Here is a 19391-nt window from a genome sequence, read left to right as displayed (position 1 = left end):
CCAGGCAGCATCCTGGTAAATCTCCTCTGTACCCTTTCCAGTGCTTCCACATCCTTCCTATAGTGAGGCGACCAGAACTGGACACACTACTCCAAGTGTGGCCTAACCAGAGTTTTATAGAGCTGCATCATTACGTCGCGACTCTTAAACTTTATCCCTCAGCTTATGAAAGCTAATACCCCATAAACTCTCTTAACTACCCTATCTACCTGTGAGGCAACTTTCAGGGATCTGTGGACATGTACCCCCAGATCCCTCTGCTCCTCCACACTACCAAGTATCCTGCCATTTACTTTGTACTCTGCCTTGGAGTTTGTCCTTCCAGAGTGTATCACCTCACACTTCTCCGGGTTGAACTCCATCTGCCACTTCTCAGCCCACTTCTGCATCCTATCAATGTCTCTCTGCAATCTTTGACAATCCTCTACACTATCTGCAACACCACCAACCTTTGTGTCGTCTGCAAACTTGCCAGCCCACCCTTCTACCCCACATTCAGGTTGTTAAGAAAAATCACGAAAAGTAGAGGTCCCAGAACAGATCCTTGTGGGACACCACTAGTCACAATCCTCCAATCTGAATGTACTCCCTCCACCACCACCCTCTGCCTTCTGACTTTCTGAATAAGCCTTCTGTGTGGAACCTTGTCAAATGCCTTACTAAAATCCATATAGATCACATCTACTGCACTAGCCTCATCTTTTTGCCTGGTCACCTCCTCAAAGAACTCTATCAGGCTTGTTAGACACTATCTGCCCTTCACAAAGCCATGCTGACTGTCCCTGACCAGACCATGATTCTCTAAATGCCTATAGATCCTATCTCTAAGAATCTTTTCCAACAGCTTTCCCACCACAGATCTAAGGCTCACTGGTCTATAATTACCCGGACTATCCCTACTACCTGTTTTGAACAAGGGGACAACATTTCCCTCCCTCCAATCCTCTAGTACCATTCCCGTGGACAACGAGGGCATAAAGATCCTAGCCAGAGGCTCAGCAATCTCTTCTCACGCCTCATGGAGCAGCCTGGGGAATATTCCGTCAGGCCCCGGGGACTTATCCGTCCTAATGTATTTTACCAACTCCAACACCTCCTCTCCCTTAATATCAACATGCTCCAGAACATCAACCTCACTCATATTGTCCTCACCATCATCAAGTTCCCTCTCATTGGTGAGTACTGAAGAGAAGTACTCACTGAGGACCTCGCTCACTTCCACAGCCTCCAGGCACATCTTCCCACCTTTATCTCTAATCGGTCCTACCTTCACTCCTGTCATCCTTTTGTTCTTCACATAATTGAAGAATGCCTTGGGGTTTTCCTTTACCCTACTCGCCAAGGCCTTCTCATGCCCCCTTCTTGCTCTTCTCAGCCCCTTCTTAAACTCCTTTCTTGCTACCCTATATTCCTCAATAGACCCATCTGATCCTTGCTTCCTAAACCTCATGTATGCTGCCTTCTTCCACCTGACTAGATTTTCCACCTCACTTGTCACCCATGGTTCCTTCACCCTACCATTCTTTATCTTCCTCACCGGGACAAATTTATCCCTAACATCCTGAAGAGATCTCTAATCATCGACCACATGTCCATTGTACATTTCCCTGCAAAAACATCATCCCAATTCACACCCGCAAGTTCTAGCCTTATAGCCTCATAATTTGCCCTTCCCCAATTAAAAATTTTCCTGTCCTCTCTGATTCTATTCATGATAATTCTGAAGGCCAGGGAGCAGTGGTCACTGTCCGCCAGATGCTCACCCACTGAGAGATCTGTGACCTGACCTGGTTCGTTACCTAACACTAGATCTAGTATGGCATTCCCCCTGGTCAGCCTGTCAACATACTGTGACAGGAATCCATCCTGGACACACTTAACAAACTCTGCCCCGTCTAAACCCTTGGAACTAATCAGGTGCCAATCAATATTAGGGAAGTTAAAGTCACCCATTATCACAAGCCTGTTATTTTTGCACCTTTCCGAAATCTGCCTCCCAATCTGCTCCTCTTTATGTCTGCTGCTACCAAGGGGCCTATAGAATACCCCCAATAGAGTAACTGCTCCCTTCCTGTTCCTGACTCCCACCCATACTGACTCAAAGGAGGATCCTGCTACATTACCCACCCTTTCTGTAGCTGTAATAGTGTCCCTGACCAGTAATGCCACCCCTCCTCCCCTTTCCACCCTCTCTATCCCTTTTAAAGCACTGAAATCCAGGAATATTGAGAATCCATTCTTGCCCTGGTGCCAACCAAGTTTCTGTAATGGCCACTATATTATTATTTCATGTATGTATCCAAGCTCTCAGTTCATCACCTTTGTTCCTGATGCTTCTTGCATTGAAGTTCATGCACTTTAGCCCTTCTACCTTACTACCTTTACACCCTTTATTCTGCTTCTCTTTCCTCAAAGCCTCTCTATATGTTAGATCTGGCTTTACTCCATGCAATTCTTTCACTGCTCTATCGCTCCGGGTCCCATCCCCCTTCCAAGTTAGTTTAAACCCTCCCGAACCATGCTAGCAAACCTACCTGCAAGGATATTGCTCCCCCTCGAGTTCAGGTGCAACCCATCCAATCTGTACAGGTCCCACTTTCCCAGAGATCCCAATGATCCAAAAATTTAAAACCCTGCTCCCTGCACCAACTCCTCAGCCACGCATTCAACTGCCATCTCCTCCAATTCCTACCATCACTGTCACGTAGCACTAGCAGCAATCCTGAGAACGCCACCCTTGAGGTCCTGTTCTTCAGCCTTCTGCCTAGTTCCCGAAACTCACACTTCAGGACCTCATCCCTCTTCCTGTTTATATCATTGGTACCAACATGTATCATGACTTCTGGTTGCTTTCCCTCTCATACCAGGACGTCGCGCACCTGGTCAGAGACATCCCGGACCCTGGCACCCGGGAGGCAACAAAGCATGCAGGTGTCCTTCTCACATCCACAAAATCTCCTGTCTGCTCCCCTGACTATAGAGTCTCCAATGACAACAGCTCTCCTCTTCTCCGTCCCACCCTTCTGTACCACAGAGTCAGACTCAGTGCCAGAAGCCCTGCCACTGTGGCTCACACCTGTTTGGTCGTCCCCGCCAACAGTATCCAGGATGGTAAACTTATTATTCAGGGGAATGGCTACAGGGGTGCTCTGCACTACCTGTCTGCTCACCTTCGCTTTCCCCCCTCTGACTGTCACCCAACGACCTGCTTCCGACAGCCTAGGTGTGACTACCTCCGTGTAGCTCTCATCTATGACTGCCTCATTCTCCCTTATGAGTCAAAGGTCATCCAGCTGCTGCTCCAGATTCCTTACAAGGTCTTCCAGATCGCCCAGCCGTATGCACTTCTGGCAGATGTGACTCTGTGGGAGAGGGCAGTTCCCCCGAGACTGCCACATCTCACATGAGAGGCACATCACCATCTCAGGAGGCATTGTAAAGACTAACTGGGAACAAGCTCGTCCTCTGCCTCTTCTTGTCAAAGCCTCTCGAGTAAAAGCCTCAAAGCTCCACTCCTTCTCTTGCCCTCTCACCCACTGGTCGCTCTCCACTGGCCGTACTGCTTGGTCACCTGACCTCGATTGCCCAATCAGCTGCTTTCTGCTGCGTCTCAGCTATTCAAATCTTGATTGACTTGATTGCACAGTCCGGACAAATATCGGACTAAAATTTAATTTCTCAAGCGTACTAAATAAATATGCCCATTCAACTCTGTCAAACACTTTCTCAGCGTCCAGTGACATGACACATTCTGGAGTTCTAGATGAAGAAGTATAAACAATATTCATTAATCTCCTAATATTAAAAGACGAATAACGACTTTTAATAAATCCAGTCTGGTCAACAGAAATAATTTGAGGCAATCCATTCTCCAATCTAGTTGCCAGTATTTTAGAAAAAATCTTGGAATCCACATTCAGCAAGGATATTGGCCTATATGATGCACATTCAGTAGGATTCTTATCTTTTTTAAGAATTAGGGAAATAGAGGCTCCATAAAAAGATTGTGGTAATTTACCTATAAATAATGCATCCTTAAAGATTCTACATAACCAAGGAGAACGTATAGTAGAAAAGGATTTTAAAAATTCTACTGTGTAGCCATCCGGACCAGGTGCTTTACCTGAATTCATCGAAGAAATAAAATCCTTTATTTCTTCTTCTGTAATAGGTGCATCTAATGTTAAACGTTCATTGGGTGGTAATTTCAGAATATTCAATTTCCTTAAAAATTCATGCATTATAGTGGGATCATCAGGAAATTCTGATTGATATAATGAAGTATAAAATTCTTGAAAAGATTTATTTATCTCATCATGATCAACCATCAGACTACCATCTCGTTTACGAATCTTAATAATCTGGCATTTAACCAAAGCAGTTTTCAATTGATTAGCCAGTAATTTACCAGACTTATCACCATGTATATAAAACTGACTCCTAGTTTTAATTAATTGATTTTCAATTGAAGATGTTAGTAATAAACTATGCTCCATTTGAAGTTCGACTCTCTTTTTATGAAACTCCTTGCTGGGAGCAATGGAATATTTCTTGTCAATTTCTTTAATCTTGTCAACCAGCATAAGTATTTCATTATTAATACCCCCTTATCCCCACCCACAAAAGCCTGAAACAAAGCCAAAGTCCAGCCGAAGAATAATCTAACACTAAATCTAACCCCATCTCTCCTGAAGGCAGCCCGGAAATATATGTTTTTAAAAAAACCACCCATAGTCAAAAAAAGTTTAAAAAAAAGATTACCATAAATGGAAAAAAACTACAGCAATTAGTAAAACACAAAATTTCAAACATAAAACAGAGTATCATCTTACTAATATGTCAAAAAAAAGAACAAGTGCCAATTCATATTGTTAGTTATTTTCAAACATGAACGATTGAAAATATTTTATACTTTATTGTCGCCAAACAATTGATACTAGAACGTACAATCATCACAGTGATATTTGATTCTGCGCTTCTCGCTCCCTGGATTACGAATATTAAATATTAAAAATAGTAAAAATTAGTAAATATTAAAATTTTAAATTACGAATCATAAATAGAAAGTAGAAAAATGGAAAGTAAGGTAGTGCAAAAATAACGAGAGGCAGGTCCGGATATTTGGAGGGTACGGCCCAGATCCTGGTCAGGATCCGTTCAGCAGTCTTATCACAGTTGGAAAGAAGCTGTTCCCAAATCTGGCCATATGAGTCTTCAAGCTCCTGAGCCTTCTCCCGGAGGGAAGAGAGACGAAAAGTGTGTTGGCTGGGTGGGTCGTGTCCTTGGTTATCTTGGCAACACTGCTCTGACAGCATGCAGTGTAAAGTGAGTTCAAGGACGGAAGATTGGTTTGTGTGATGTGCTGCGCCGTGTTCACGATCTTCTGCAGCGTCTTTCAGTCTTGGACAGGACAGCTCCATACCAGGTTGTGATGCACCCTAGAAAAATGCTTTCTACAGTGCATCTATAAAAATTAGTGAGGGTTTTAGGGGCCAGGACAAATTTCTTTAGTTTTCTCAGGAAGTAAAGGCGCTGGTGGGCCTGAATAACGCACCGAAAAAAAAATAAGGTCATGGGGAAGAAGAAAGCAAGACGACATCTTGAAATGTAAAAAAGCAAAAAAAAAACAAATACTTCCCCATTAAAATTTCAAAGAAAGAGGAATCAAACACCAAATCTTCTACTTACTTTCGGAAACAAAAGATTAGAAGTAAAAAAAACAATATCACTAAAGGAAAAAGAAAATTTTTATCTGGAAATATGAAAAATACCTACACTACAAACCAAAAGCAAAAACACTCAAATTATAAAAGTCCAGATCTGTAAGCTAGTTATTAGCTTAAAAAAGACAAATAAGAACAGAGATGAAGAAAAAACAGTACATTAATTAGTCTGTAGCAGACGAACACTGATCATCAAGAAACCTTTGAGCTGCACTTGGAGAATTAAACGACGAGAATTATCTGAGAGAACGATTCTCAGATGCGCTGGGAACAGCAGAGCTGGTTTAAGGCCCTTCCGATTACATTCGGACATCAGAGGTTTAAAAGACATCCATTCCCTCAGAACTTCAGGACTAAAATCTTCGACGAGGCGAAATTTGAAATTTTGAAATTCGATCATACCTTTCCACTGGGCAACTCGTATCAAACGATCCTTGATGTGAGCATAATGGAAATGAATTATAACGGGTCTCAGCTTAGATTCTATGGGAGGTTTGGGATGGAGCGTACGGTGCGCTCCATCAATCAACGGAAGGGCATCCAGAACTTCTGAGCCAAACACATTGAGAAAAGTATTTAGTAGGATCACCCCTCTTGATATCTTCGGGAAGCCCGATTATCCGCAGATTCTGTCTCCGGGATCGATTTTCGGGGTCGATAACCTTGGATTTGTAACGTTCCAACAGTTGAGATGTCGAAGATAGATTTTGTTCCAGGAACATTTTGACATCTCAGACAGGCTCCCTTTTGCTAATGAGGGAGACCAGATATTACTTCTGTCCCTGCAAGGGCGGAGGCCAACAGTTCGCTTTTTTGATATTACAATCTGTAGAGTTGCTTGTTCAAGTTCCCCTGACACTCTCTGCCATCGAGAGAGAGCGGGGTCCTCCAACAGCTGCGCCTGTTGCCTTGATGTTTCCACCTCCCACAAAGCTTCAGTCGGTAACGTTGGTGAGGAACGGGATCGTCCACAAGGCGCACCCCGAAGGATCGTGAGATGCCAAAGTGCAGGCCACTCGATGGGTTTGAAAAGTGAGAACCCACCGCCCGTGAAGAATGTAGTTTGAGCGCAGCTGTAGATCACAGTCTCCAACAAGAACCCAGCCACCTCGAAAAGGACAAAGAAAGAGATATGAGAACAGCAGGAGATTTAACCTGGTTCGCAAATGGACTTAAAGAAGTCGCCCAAGTCTGCCATCTTTAGCTCCTCCCAGCTTCTTACTCCATTCCCCTCCCACACTTCCCCCTCACTTGGTCTCACCTATCACCTGCCAGTTTGTATGCCTCCCCTCTCCCCTCCTCCTCATTCTGGCTCGTTCCCTTTCCAGTCCTGATGAGGGGTCTCGGCCTGAAACGTCGACTGTTAATTTCACTCCAGAGATGCTGTCTGACCTGCTGAGCTCCTCCAGCGTTGTGTGTGTTGCCAGCACATGATGCATTGAAAAGGATGGGAGAAGCAGGCTCCCAGTGTGATTGTTGGAAAGCAGCCTTCTGTTCATTGTTCTCTCTCTCTCCTAGGACATTCGAAACTTCGTTACTGGTTGACGAAGAGATTAGTGACGAGCTGCCATATAACGGTAAGTTAACTGGTGTCAGAGGTGCTAAACTCTAACTCACCAGGCAAAGTTAGAATGTAATCACTGAAACTAGGTTGCCGATGAGCATCAGAACATAGTTAATTAGCAGTGGGGAATTCATTGCCACAGATGGCTGAGGAGGCCAAGTCACGGCTATATTTAAAATGGAGGTTCATAGATTCTTGATGAGTCAGAGCCTCAGGAGAATGGGGTTGAAAGGGATAATAAATCATTTATGATGGACGATGAGCTGAATGGTTTAATTCTGCTCCTATGTATTATGGTCTTTTGGTCTAAGCAACACTGAGTTCTGGTGAGAGCTAGCACTGAAACTACCCTGGGAGTGGAATTGTGCCTGTGCTGTGGTCAATTTTGTCAGAGCTTGCAAGGAGGGATGAGGCACAGTGTGGTCAACACCGGCAGTAACTCAACAACAGTCCTGATGAAGGGTCTCGGCCCGAATTGTTGACTGTTTATTCCCCTCCATAGATGCTGCCTGACCTGCTGAGTTCCTCCAGCATTTTGTGTGTGTTGCTCTGGATTTCCAGCATCTGCAGTTTTGTGTTAACTCAACAATTCCCTCTTCCTCAGAGTACTTTGAGTACTTTGCACCAGACTTCACGCTTCACCCGGATGTGAGCACCAGGATTGAGAACCAGAACACAAGGCAGGTTAGTGCTTGGTCCGAGTACCCACCCTGTATCTAGTAGGTGGGATATTTTACTTGTGAAATTTGTACTCAGTGAGGTGGGAGAAACATATAAATGTTGTTTGTTATCTTTTCCCAAAGCAGGGACAGCATAGATTAGATTATGAGGACACTCAGTCCTCGTTTATTGTCAATTAGAAATGCATGCATTAAGAAATGATACAGTGTTCCTCCAGTATGATATCACAGAAACACAAGACAGACCAAGACTAAAACTGACAAAACCACATAATTATAAAATATAGTTACAACAGTGCAAAGCAATACCGTAATTTGATAAGAGCAGACCATGGGCACGGTAAAAAAAAGTCTGAAAGTCCCGATAGCCCCAACATCTCACGCAGATGGCAGAAGGGAGAAACTCTGCCTGCCATGAATCTCCAGCGCCGCAAACTTGCCGATGCCGCATCCTGGAAGCACTCGACCACAGCCGACTCTTGAGTCCGCCCGAAAACTTCGAGCCTCCGACCAGCCCTCCGACACTGAGCACCATCTCTGCCGAGCGCTTCGACCTCAGCCCCGGCCGCCAAGCAACAAGCAAAGCCGAGGACTTGGGTCTTCCCCTCCAGAGATTCTGGATCGCGCGGTAGCAGCAGCAGCAGCGAAGCAGGCGTTTCAGAAGTTTCACCAGATTTTCCTCCGTGCTTCTCACGTCTGCCTCCATCAAATCAGGATTGTGCACGGCCTCCTATTTGACAGATAACAGATATTCATCACTGGAGAGGCCGCTGCGAGCTGTGTCACGCCACCATCTTCTCCTCTCCTCTCATAGGTCCGAGACAGTGGAATTCCCTCCACGCCATCCCGTCACATACTCCTGGGGTCAGACGTAGAGTGAAGCTCCCTCCACAGTGTCCCATCACACACTCCCGGGGTCAGACACAGAGTGAAGCTCCCTCCACACTGTCCCATCACACACTCCCAGGGTTACAAACAGAGTGAAGCTCCCTCCACACCATCCCATCACACACTCCCGGGGTCAGACACAGAGTGAAACTCCCTCCACACCGTCCCATCACACACTCCCGGGGTCAGACACAGAGTGAAGCTCCCTCCACACCATCCCATCACACACTCCCGGGGTCAGACACAGAGTGAAACACCCTCCACACTGTCCCATCACACACTCCCGGGGTCAGACAGAGTGAAACTTTCACACTGTCCCATCACACACTCCCAGGGTCACATACACAGTGAAGATCTCTCTACACCATCCCATCACACACTCCCGGGGTCAGACACAGAGTGAAACACCCTCCACACTGTCCCATCACACACTCCCGGGGTCAGACAGAGTGAAACTTTCACACTGCCCCATCACACACTCCCAGGGTCACATACACAGTGAAGATCTCTCTACACCATCCCATCACACACTCCCGGGGTCAGACACAGAGTGAAACACCCTCCACACTGTCCCATCACACACTCCCGGGGTCAGACACAGAGTGAAGCTCCCTCCACACTGTCCCATCACACACTCTCGGGGTCAGACACAGAGTGAAACTCCCTCCACACCGTCCCATCACACACTCCCGGGGTCAGACACAGAGTGAAGCTCCCTCCACACCATCCCATCACACACTCCCGGGGTCAGACACAGAGTGAAACACCCTCCACACTGTCCCATCACACACTCCCGGGGTCAGACAGAGTGAAACTTTCACACTGTCCCATCACACACTCCCAGGGTCACATACACAGTGAAGATCTCTCTACACCATCCCATCACACACTCCCGGGGTCAGACACAGAGTGAAACACCCTCCACACTGTCCCATCACACACTCCCGGGGTCAGACAGAGTGAAACTTTCACACTGCCCCATCACACACTCCCAGGGTCACATACACAGTGAAGATCTCTCTACACCATTCCATCATACACTCCCAGGGTCAGACACAGAGCGAATTGCAAGGCATCTGACCTACTAAGAATTGCGAGGACTGCTGAGAAGATCATCAGGCACTCTCTTTCACCCATCAGAGATATTCATTAGAAGTGTTATATACAAGGCATACAAGGAAGCCAGTGGGAAGATAGCGGATTGAGAAACTTTTAAAAATTTGCGAAAGGAAACATAGGAGGTCATAAGGAAGGAGAAGATGAACAATGAAAGCAAGCTGGCGACTAATATCGAAGAAGATACTAAAAGCTTTTTTAAGTGTATAAAGGGTAAAAGAAAGTTGAGGGTAGATATAGGACCAATAGAAAATGACGCTGGAGAATTTGTAATGAGACACGCAGAGATGGCAAAGGAGCTGAATGCATATTTTGAATCAGTCTTCACAGTGGAATACATCTGCAGTATTCCGGACATACAAGAATCTCAGGGAAGTGAGGTTTGTGCAGTGCAAATTGCGACTAAGAAGGTGCTCAGGAAGCTGCATGGTCTGAGGCTGGGTAAATCTCCTGGACTTGATGGAATGTACCCTCGGGTTCTGAAGGAAATAGCTGGAGAGATTGCGGTGGCATTAACGATGATCTTTCAAGAATCGATAGATTCTGGCATTGTACCGGATGACTGGAAAATTGCAAATGTTACTCTGCTATTTAAGAAGGGTGGGAGGCAGCAGAAAGGAAACTATAGACCTGTTAGCTTGACATCAGTGGTTGGAATCAATTGTTAGGGATAAGATTATGGAGTACCTGGAGGTACACGACAAGATAGGCCAAAGCTAGCATGGTTTCCTGAAAGAAAAATCCTGCCTGACTAACCTACTGCAATTCTTTGAGGAAATTACAAGCAGGGTAGACAAAGGAGATGCAGTAGACATGGTGTACTTGGATTTTCAGAAGGCCTTTGACAAGGTGCCGCACATGAGGCTGCTTAGCAAGATAAGAGCCCATGGAATTACAGGGAATTTACTAGCATGGGTGGAGCATCGGCTAATTGGCAGAAAACAGAGAGTGGGAATAAAGGGATCCTATTCTGGCTGGCTGCCGGTTACCAGTGGAGTTCTACGGGGGTCGCTGTTGGGACTGCTGCTTTTTACGATGTACGTCAGTGATTTGGACTATGGAATTAATGGATTTGTGGCTAAATAGGCTGATGATATAATGATAGGTGGAGGAGCTGGTAGTGTTGAGGAAACAGAGGGCCTACAGGAGAATGGGGGTGGATCTTGTAGAAACATTCCAAATGTTAAAAGGCCTGAACAGATTAGATATGGCAAAGTTATATCCCACGGTAGGGAGTCTAGGACAAGAAGGCACAACTTTAGGACTGAAGGATATCCATTTAGAACAGAGATGCTGAGAAATTACTTTAGTCAGAGAGTGGTAAATATGTGGAATTTGTTGCCATGAATGTCTGTGGAGGCCAAGTCTTTGGGTGCATTTAAGGCAGAGATAGATAGGTTCTTGATTAGCCAGGGCATCAAAGGGTATGGGATGAAAGCAGGGGAGTGGGGAAGAATTGGATCAACCCATGATTGAATGTCGCAGCAGACTCGACGGGCTGAATGGCCTGTTTTGCTCCTATACCTTATGGTCTGATATATGGCGGTGTTTAGCATCATCAATCATCACCCCCACCCCTCTCAGTACAACAATCACATTGTCAGTGACCGCCCCCATCCAATAATCACATGGTCAGTGACACCCCATCCAACAATCACATTGTCAGTGACCCCCCCATCCATCCAATAATCACATTGTCAGTGACTCCCCACCCATCCAATAATCACATTGTCACTGACCCCCCCATCCAATAATCACATGGTCAGTGACACCCCATCCAATAATCACATTGTCAGTGACTCCCCATCCATCCAATAATCACATTGTCAGTGACTCCCCCATCCATCCAATAATCACATTGTCACTGACCCGCATCCAATAATCACATTGTCACTGACCCCCCCATCCATCCAATAATCACATTGTCAGTGACCCCCCCATCCATCCAATAATCACATTGTCAGTGACTCCCCATCCATCCAATAATCACATTGTCAGTGACCCCCCCATCCATCCAATAATCACATTGTCAGTGACCCCCCCCACCGCCCCGCCATCCATCCAACAAACTCTCTGATCACCTCCCATCAAGCAGGAGATGCCCTGCAGTTCAGACAAGAACTGTTCGGATGGGAAACAGTTTCTTCCCCCAGACTCTGAGAGTATTGCACGCCCTGCCGCCACCTGATCTGATCACCTATTAAATGCCAATATTGTCGTACTGTTTACTTTTTTGCTTTTGCCCTTCTTATCTGTTGTTATTTGTGGTGATATTACTTAGTGTTGTCTGTGTGAGTTATATGTACTGTGTTGTGCACTTTGGTCCAGAGGAATATTGTTCTTGAGGTGGGACTGTCTGAGTGTGAGGCTGGGGTGTGGCAAGGAATGTCGGGGTGTGAAGCGGTGGCTGATGGCCGCGTTCCTGATCAGAACGTTGTATTGTAGTACCTCGATCAGATCCGGCAGACCATCTTTGAGAATCTGAAAATGCTGAATCACGCACCCAGTGTCCAAATCCACGACGTTCCGTCAGACCTCCTGAGCTACGAACGGAGTGATGAGCCCGACCCTGAGGAGCGTGGGTCCGAGGACAACTACAACAGGTGGGTGCCACAGGAGACGCAATAATCCACCCCATCCCCACATATCCATACTCCCAGACACCGAGGAACTCCCCAAATCCTTCGATAGCTCACCCAATCCCAACAAATTGGCGTCCGAGAACAACCCTTCCCGGGGTTTTTACCCTGTACCCATTTCACTGTTCACTTCCATCTTTCCATGTTATCCTTGTATGACATGGGAATTTGGAATGAGAGTCCTTGAGGTAATTCCCTCCACCTTCTCCTTAGGCCTTACATGGTGAAACTATTAGATAGGCTTATAGGCTGGTAGCAGCAGAGATACAGAGGAGCAGATTGGGAGGCAGATTTTGGAAAGGTGCAAAAATAACAGGGTTGTTATCACGGGTGACTTTAACTTCCCTAATATTGATTGGCACCTGATTAGTTCCAAGGGTTTAGATGGGGCAGACTTTGTTAATTGTGTCCAGGATGGATTCCTGTCATAGTATGTGGACAGGCCGACCAGGGGGAATGCCATACTAGAGCTAGTACTAGGTAATGAACCGGGTCAGGTCACAGATCTCTCAGTGGTTAGCATCTGGGGGACAGTGACCACCGCTCCCTGGCCTTTATAATTTTCATGGAAAAGGATAGAATCAAAGAGGACAGGAAAATTTTTAATTGGGGAAAGGCAAATTATGAGGCTATAAGGCTAGAACTTGCGGGTGTGAATTGGGATGATGTTTTTGCAGGGAAATGTACTATGGACATGTGGTCGATGTTTAGAGATCTCTTGTGGGATGTAAGGGATAAATTTGTCCCGGTGAGGAAGATAAAGAATGGTAGGGTGAAGGAACCATGGGTGACAAGTGAAGTGGAAAATCTAGTCAGGAGGAAGAAGGCAGCATATATGAGGTTTAGGAAGCAAGGATCAGCTGGGTCTATTGAGGAAAATAGGGAAGCAAGAAAGGAGCTTAAGAAGGGGCTGAGAAGAGCAAGAAGGGGGCACGAGAAGGCCTTGGCGAGCAGGGTAAAGGAAAACCCCAAGGCATTCTTCAATTATGTGAAGAAAAAAAGGATGACAGGAGTGAAGGTAGGACCGATTAGAGATAAAGGTGGGAAAATGTGCCTGGAGGTTGTGGAAGTGAGCGAGGTCCTCAATGAATACTTCTCTTTGATATTCACCAATGAGAAGGAACTTGATGATGGTGAGGACAATATGAGTGAGGTTGATGTTCTGGAGCATGTTGATATTAAGGGAAAGGACGTGTTGGAGTTGTTAAAATACATTAGGGCAGATAAGTCCCCGGGGCCTGACGGAATATTCCCCAGGCTGCTCCACGAGGCGAGAGAAGAGATTGCTGAGTCTCTGGCAAGGATCTTTATGTCCTCGTTGTCCACAGGAATGGTACCGGAGGATTGGAGGGAGGCGAATGTTGTTCTCTTGTTCAAAAAAGGTAGTAGGGATAATCCGGGTAATTATAGACCAGTGAGCCTTGCGTCTGTGGTGGGAAAGCTGTTGGAAAAGATTCTTAAGAGATAGGATCTATAGGCATTTAGAGAATCATGGTCTGATCAGGGACAGTCAGCATGGCTTTGTGAAGGGCAGATCGTGTCTAACAAGCCTGATAGAGTTCTTTGAGGAGGTGACCAGGCATATAGATGAGGGTAGTGCAGTGGATGTGATCTATATGGATTTTAGTAAGGCATTTGACAAGGTTCCACACGGTAGGCTTATTCAGAAAGTTAGAAGGCATGGGATCCAGGGAAGTTTGGCCAGGTGGATTCAGAAATGGCTTGCCTGCAGAAGGCAGAGGGTGGTGGTGGAGGGAGTACATTCAGATTGGAGGATTGTGACTAGTGGTGTCCCACAAGGATCTGTTCTGGGACCTCTACTTTTCGTGATTATATTAACGACCTGGATGTGGGGGTAGAAGGGTGGGTTGGCAAGTTTGCAGACAACACAAAGGTTGGTGGTGTTGTAGATAGTGTAGAGGATTGTCAAAGATTGCAGAGAAACATTGATAGGATGCAGAAGTGGGCTGAGAAGTGGCAGATGGAGTTCAACCCGGAGAAGTGTGAGGTGGTACACTTTGGAAGGACAAACTCCAAGGCAGAGTACAAAGTAAATGGCAGGATACTTGGTAGTGTGGAGGAGCAGAGGGATCTCGGGGTACATGTCCAAAGATCCCTGAAAGTTGCCTCACAGATGGATAGGGTAGTTAAGAAAGCTTATGGGGTGTTAGCTTTCATAAGTCGAGAGATAGAGTTTAAGAATCGCGATGTAATGATGCAGCTCTATAAAACTCTGGTTAGGCCACACTTGGAGTATTGTGTCCAGTTCTGGTCACCTCACTATAGGAAGATGTGGAAGCATTGGAAAGGGTACAGAGGAGATTTACCAGGATGCTGCCTGGTTTAGAAAGTAAGCATTATGATCAGAGATTAAGGGAGCTAGGGCTTTACTCTTTAGAGAGAAGGAGGATGAGAGGAGACATGATAGAGGTGTACAAGATAATAAGAGGAATAGATAGAGTGGATAGTCAGCGCCTCTTCCCCAGGGCACCACTGCTCAATACAAGAGGACATGGCTTTAAGGTAAGGGGTGGGAAGTTCAAGGGGGATATTAGAGGAAGGTTTTTTACTCAGTGGTTGTTGCGTGGAATGCACTGCCTGAGTCAGTGGTGGAGGCAGATACACTAGTGAAGTTTAAGAGACTACTAGACAGGTATATGGAGGAATCTAAGGTGGGGGCTTATATGGGAGGGAGGGTTTGAGGGTGGGCACAACATTGTGGGCCGAAGGGCCTGTACTGTGCTGTACTATTCTATGTTCATAAGACCGTAAGAACAGAATTAGGCCATTTGGCCCATCGAACCTGCTCCTCCATTTCATCATGGCTGATCCATTTTTCCTCTTGGCCCCAATCTCCTATCTTCTTTCTGTGTCCCTTCATGCCCTGGCCAATAAAGAATCTATCACCCTCTGCCTCAAATATACGTAATGACGGCGTCTACTGCCACCTGAGGCAACGAATTTCACAGATTCTCCACTCTCTGGGTGAAGGAATTCCTCCTCATCTCCATTCTAAATGTATGTCCCTCTGTTCTGAGGCTGTTCCCTCTGATCATAGACTCTCCCATCATAAGAAACATCCTCTCCAAATCTACTCTGTCAAGGCTTTTTAACATTCGATAGGTTTCAATGAGATTCCCCCTCATTCTTCTGAATTCCAATGAGTCCAGACCCAGAGCCATCAAACACTCCTCAAGTGACAAGCCTTTCAATCCCGGAATCATTTTCATGAACCTCCTGTGATCCCTCTCCAATATCAGCACATCCTTTCTTAGATAAGGAGCCCAAAACTGTTCACAATACCAATGCTTTATAAAGACTCAACATTACATCCTTGCTTCTTGAAATAAATGTTAACATCACATTTCCCTTCCTCACCCAACTCAACCTACAGATTAACCTGTAGGGAATCCTGAGGATTCCAACGTCCCTTTGCTCCTCAGACTTCATTTCTTCTACCAAACTGCATGACCATACACTTCCTGACACTGTATTCCATCTGCCATTTCTTTGCCCATCCTTCTAATCTGTTGAAAACCTCCTGTAGACTCTCTACTTCCTCAAAACTACCTGCCTCTCCACCTATCTTCGTATCGTCCACAAACCTGGCTGCAAAGCCATCAATTCTATCATCCATGTCATTGACATAAAATGTAAAAAGAAGTGGTCCCAACACAGGTCCCTGTGGAACACCACTAGTCACCGGCAGTCAACCAGAAAAGGCCCCATTTATTCCCACTCCCTTCCTCCTGCCAATCAGCCACTGCTTTATCCATGCTAGAATCTTTTGTGTATACCATCGGCTCTTAACTTTTAAGCAGCCTTATGTGGCATCTTGTCAAAGGCCTTCTGAAAATCCAAGCACACATGCTCTGTGTTTCTCCATTGACTATCCTGCTTGCTCTTTCTTCAATGAATTCTAACAGATTTGTTAGACAAGATTTTTCCCTTGAGGAACCCATAAAGATTACGGCCTATTTTATCATGTTACTGCAAATACCCAAAACCACATCCTTAACAATCAAATTCAACATCTTCCCAACCACTGAGGTTAGACTAACTGGTCTATGGTTTCCTTTCTTCTGCCTCCCTTACTTCATGAAGAGTGGAGTGACATTTGCGATTTTCAATTCCTTTGGAACCATGCCAGAATCAATTGATTCTTGATAGATCTTTACCATTACCTCCACAATCTCTTCAGCCACCTCTTTCAGAACTCTGGGGTGTATACCATCTGGTCCAGGTGACTTATCTACCATCAGACCTCCCAGTTTCCCAAGAACCTTCCCTCTAGTAATAGCAACTTTACACAGTTCTGCCTCCTGACACTCTCGAACTTCCACCATACTGCTAGTGTCTTCCACACTGAAGACTGATGCAAAATACTTAAGTTTGTCTATTTCCTTGACCCCCATTACTACCTGTCCAGCATCATTTTCCAGGGGTCCAATATCTACCATCATCTCTCTTTTACATTTTATATATCTGAAGAAACTTTTAGTATCCTCTTTAATATTATTGGCTACCTTACTCTTGTATTCCATCTTTTCCTTTATGACTTTTTTTTTTACTTGCCTTCTGTTGGTTTTTATAAGCTTCTCAATCCTCTAATTTCCCACTAATTTTTGCTCTATTATATGCACTCTCTTTGGCTTTTATGTTGGCTTTAACTTCTCTTGTCAGCCACAGTTGTGTCATATTGCCTTTAGAATACTTCTTCCTCGTCGGGATGTATATATCCTGCACCTTCTGAATTGCTCCCAGAAATTCCAGCCATTGCTACTCTGTAGACATCCCTGCCAGTGTTCCTATCCAATCAGTTTTGGCCAACTCCTCTCTCATGTCTCTGTAATTCCTTTTTTTCCACTGTAAGCAATTCTGGTTCATTGCACAACACCCAGACCAGTATAGTTGATCCCCTAGTGGGCTCAACAACAAGCTGTTCGTGTGCATTCCTTCTCTTGGGATCCAGCACCAACTTGATTTTCCTAAACTACTGGCATCCTGATACCCCCATGATTATTGTAACATTGCCCTTTTGACATGGATTCTCTATCTCCCATTGTAATTTGTAGACCATATCTTTACTCCTGTTTGAGACTATATGTAACTCCTATTAGGGTCTTTCTTACTCTCACAGTTTCTTAGCTCTACTCATAATGATTCAATACCTTCCTAGCAGCATCTATAGGAAGAGGCACAGTTGACGTTTCAGGCCGAGACCCTTCGTCAGGACTAGTCCTGACGAAGGGTCTCGGCCTGAAACGTCGACTGCGCCTCTTCCTATAGATGCTGCTTGGCCTGCTGCGTTCACCAGCAACTTTGATGTGTGTTGCTTGAATTTCCAGCATCTGCAGAATTCCTGTTGTTTGCAATACCTTCCTACTCTATGTCACCTCTTTCTAATGATTTGATTTCATTTTTTACCAACACAGCCACGCCACCCGCTCTGCCTTCCTGCATCTTTTCAGTACAATCTGTATCCTTTCAATACAATCTGTATCCTTGGATGTGAAGCTCCCAGCTATAATCTTCATTCAGCCACGACTCAGTGATGCCCACAGTCTGTAACTGTGCTGCAAGTTCATCTACCTTATACTGCGCACATTCAAATTTAATACCTTCAGCCCTGTATTCACCTTTTTTGATTTTGTATGCCCTTTTCATTGCAACTCATCCTGTTGACTGCAATTCTGCCCTGCCTACAGCCTCTCCTCACTACACATTGCCTCTGCACTTTCGCTCCAATTTCCATCCCCCTGCCAATTAGTTGAAACCCTCCCAAACAACGCGAGCAAACCTGCCCACAAGAATGTTAGTCCTGCTCGGGTTTTTGTGTAAACCATCCCTTTTGTATAGGTCATACCTCCCCCAGAAGAGATCCCAGGGATCCATAAATCTGAACCCCTGCTCCATGTACCAACTCCTCAGCCTCTCTTTCATCTGCCAAACCATCCAATTACCCTCACTGGCATGTGGCATGGGCAGCAATCCCGAGAGGGGTGAAACATAGAAACATAGAAAATAGGTGCAGGAGTAGGCCATTTGGCCCCTCGGGCCTGCACTGCCATTCAGTATGATCATAGCTGACCATCCAACTCAGAACCCTGTACCAGCCTTCCCTCCATACCCCCGATCCCTTTAGCCACAAGGGCCATATCTAACTCTGTGTAGGACGGATCTTAGAGTTGTGCTGGGCTGTAATGTTCTATGTTGTCTGTCCTAGGCCCGACGCTGGCAACGAATTTTACGACGGTGACCATGATAATGATAAGGAGAGTGATGTGGAAATCTGAGAACCAGATCTGTGGCTTTCCGTCCCATAGAGCAGAGCTGAGCGTCTCTCGTCGGCCTGACACAGGTGGTGGTTCCCCAGCCCCTGGACCCTTTGAGTTTGGTGTTTGGTTCTTTCGCCTAGCGGGGCAGGAGAATTTGTTGGTTAGAATCGTCGGCACTCTGCGGTGGGGCGTGTGTTGGCTTTCGACACCAAGCATCAAAGGGTTCAGGGATTAGGCCGCTGACACTGAGCATCACCGGATCTGCAGCCTGGGACAGCCGTTCTTTCTCCATCACACTGTCATTGAGCCTGGAAGGTAATCCAGAGATTCTGAGGTGTTATCGGTACCCTGACCCCACCCTTCCCTCACAGACATGCGAGTCATTAACATCCTTTGTGGAATATCTCTAATCGCATTATTTTTATTTTAAGCAACACACACGATGCTTGAGGAGCTCAAGTTAGGCGGTATCTATGGAGGAGAGTAAGCTGTCTCGTTTTCCA

At 45.7% G+C, this 19391-nt stretch overlaps 1 protein-coding gene across 3 annotated transcripts in view; it reads left to right on the top strand.

The window, feature by feature from the left end:
* The window catches only part of hdac3 (histone deacetylase 3), an 88429-nt gene extending 69457 nt beyond the window's left edge, over positions 1–18972 (top strand). For all 3 annotated transcript variants that reach the window (XM_063053086.1, XM_063053087.1, XM_063053088.1), the window contains 4 exons: positions 7242–7300; positions 7892–7971; positions 12417–12574; positions 18837–18972. In XM_063053086.1, the coding sequence (XP_062909156.1) occupies positions 7242–7300; positions 7892–7971; positions 12417–12574; positions 18837–18906 (367 nt within the window). In that variant the 3' untranslated portion in view covers positions 18907–18972. The remainder of the gene's footprint in view (positions 1–7241; positions 7301–7891; positions 7972–12416; positions 12575–18836) is intronic.
* The last annotated feature ends 419 nt before the right edge of the window (positions 18973–19391 follow it).

The sequence above is a fragment of the Mobula hypostoma genome, chromosome 7, assembly GCF_963921235.1.
Source record: "Mobula hypostoma chromosome 7, sMobHyp1.1, whole genome shotgun sequence".
In the NCBI taxonomy this organism is placed as follows: domain Eukaryota; kingdom Metazoa; phylum Chordata; class Chondrichthyes; order Myliobatiformes; family Myliobatidae; genus Mobula; species Mobula hypostoma.
This window is presented reverse-complemented; position numbering and strand designations above follow the sequence as displayed.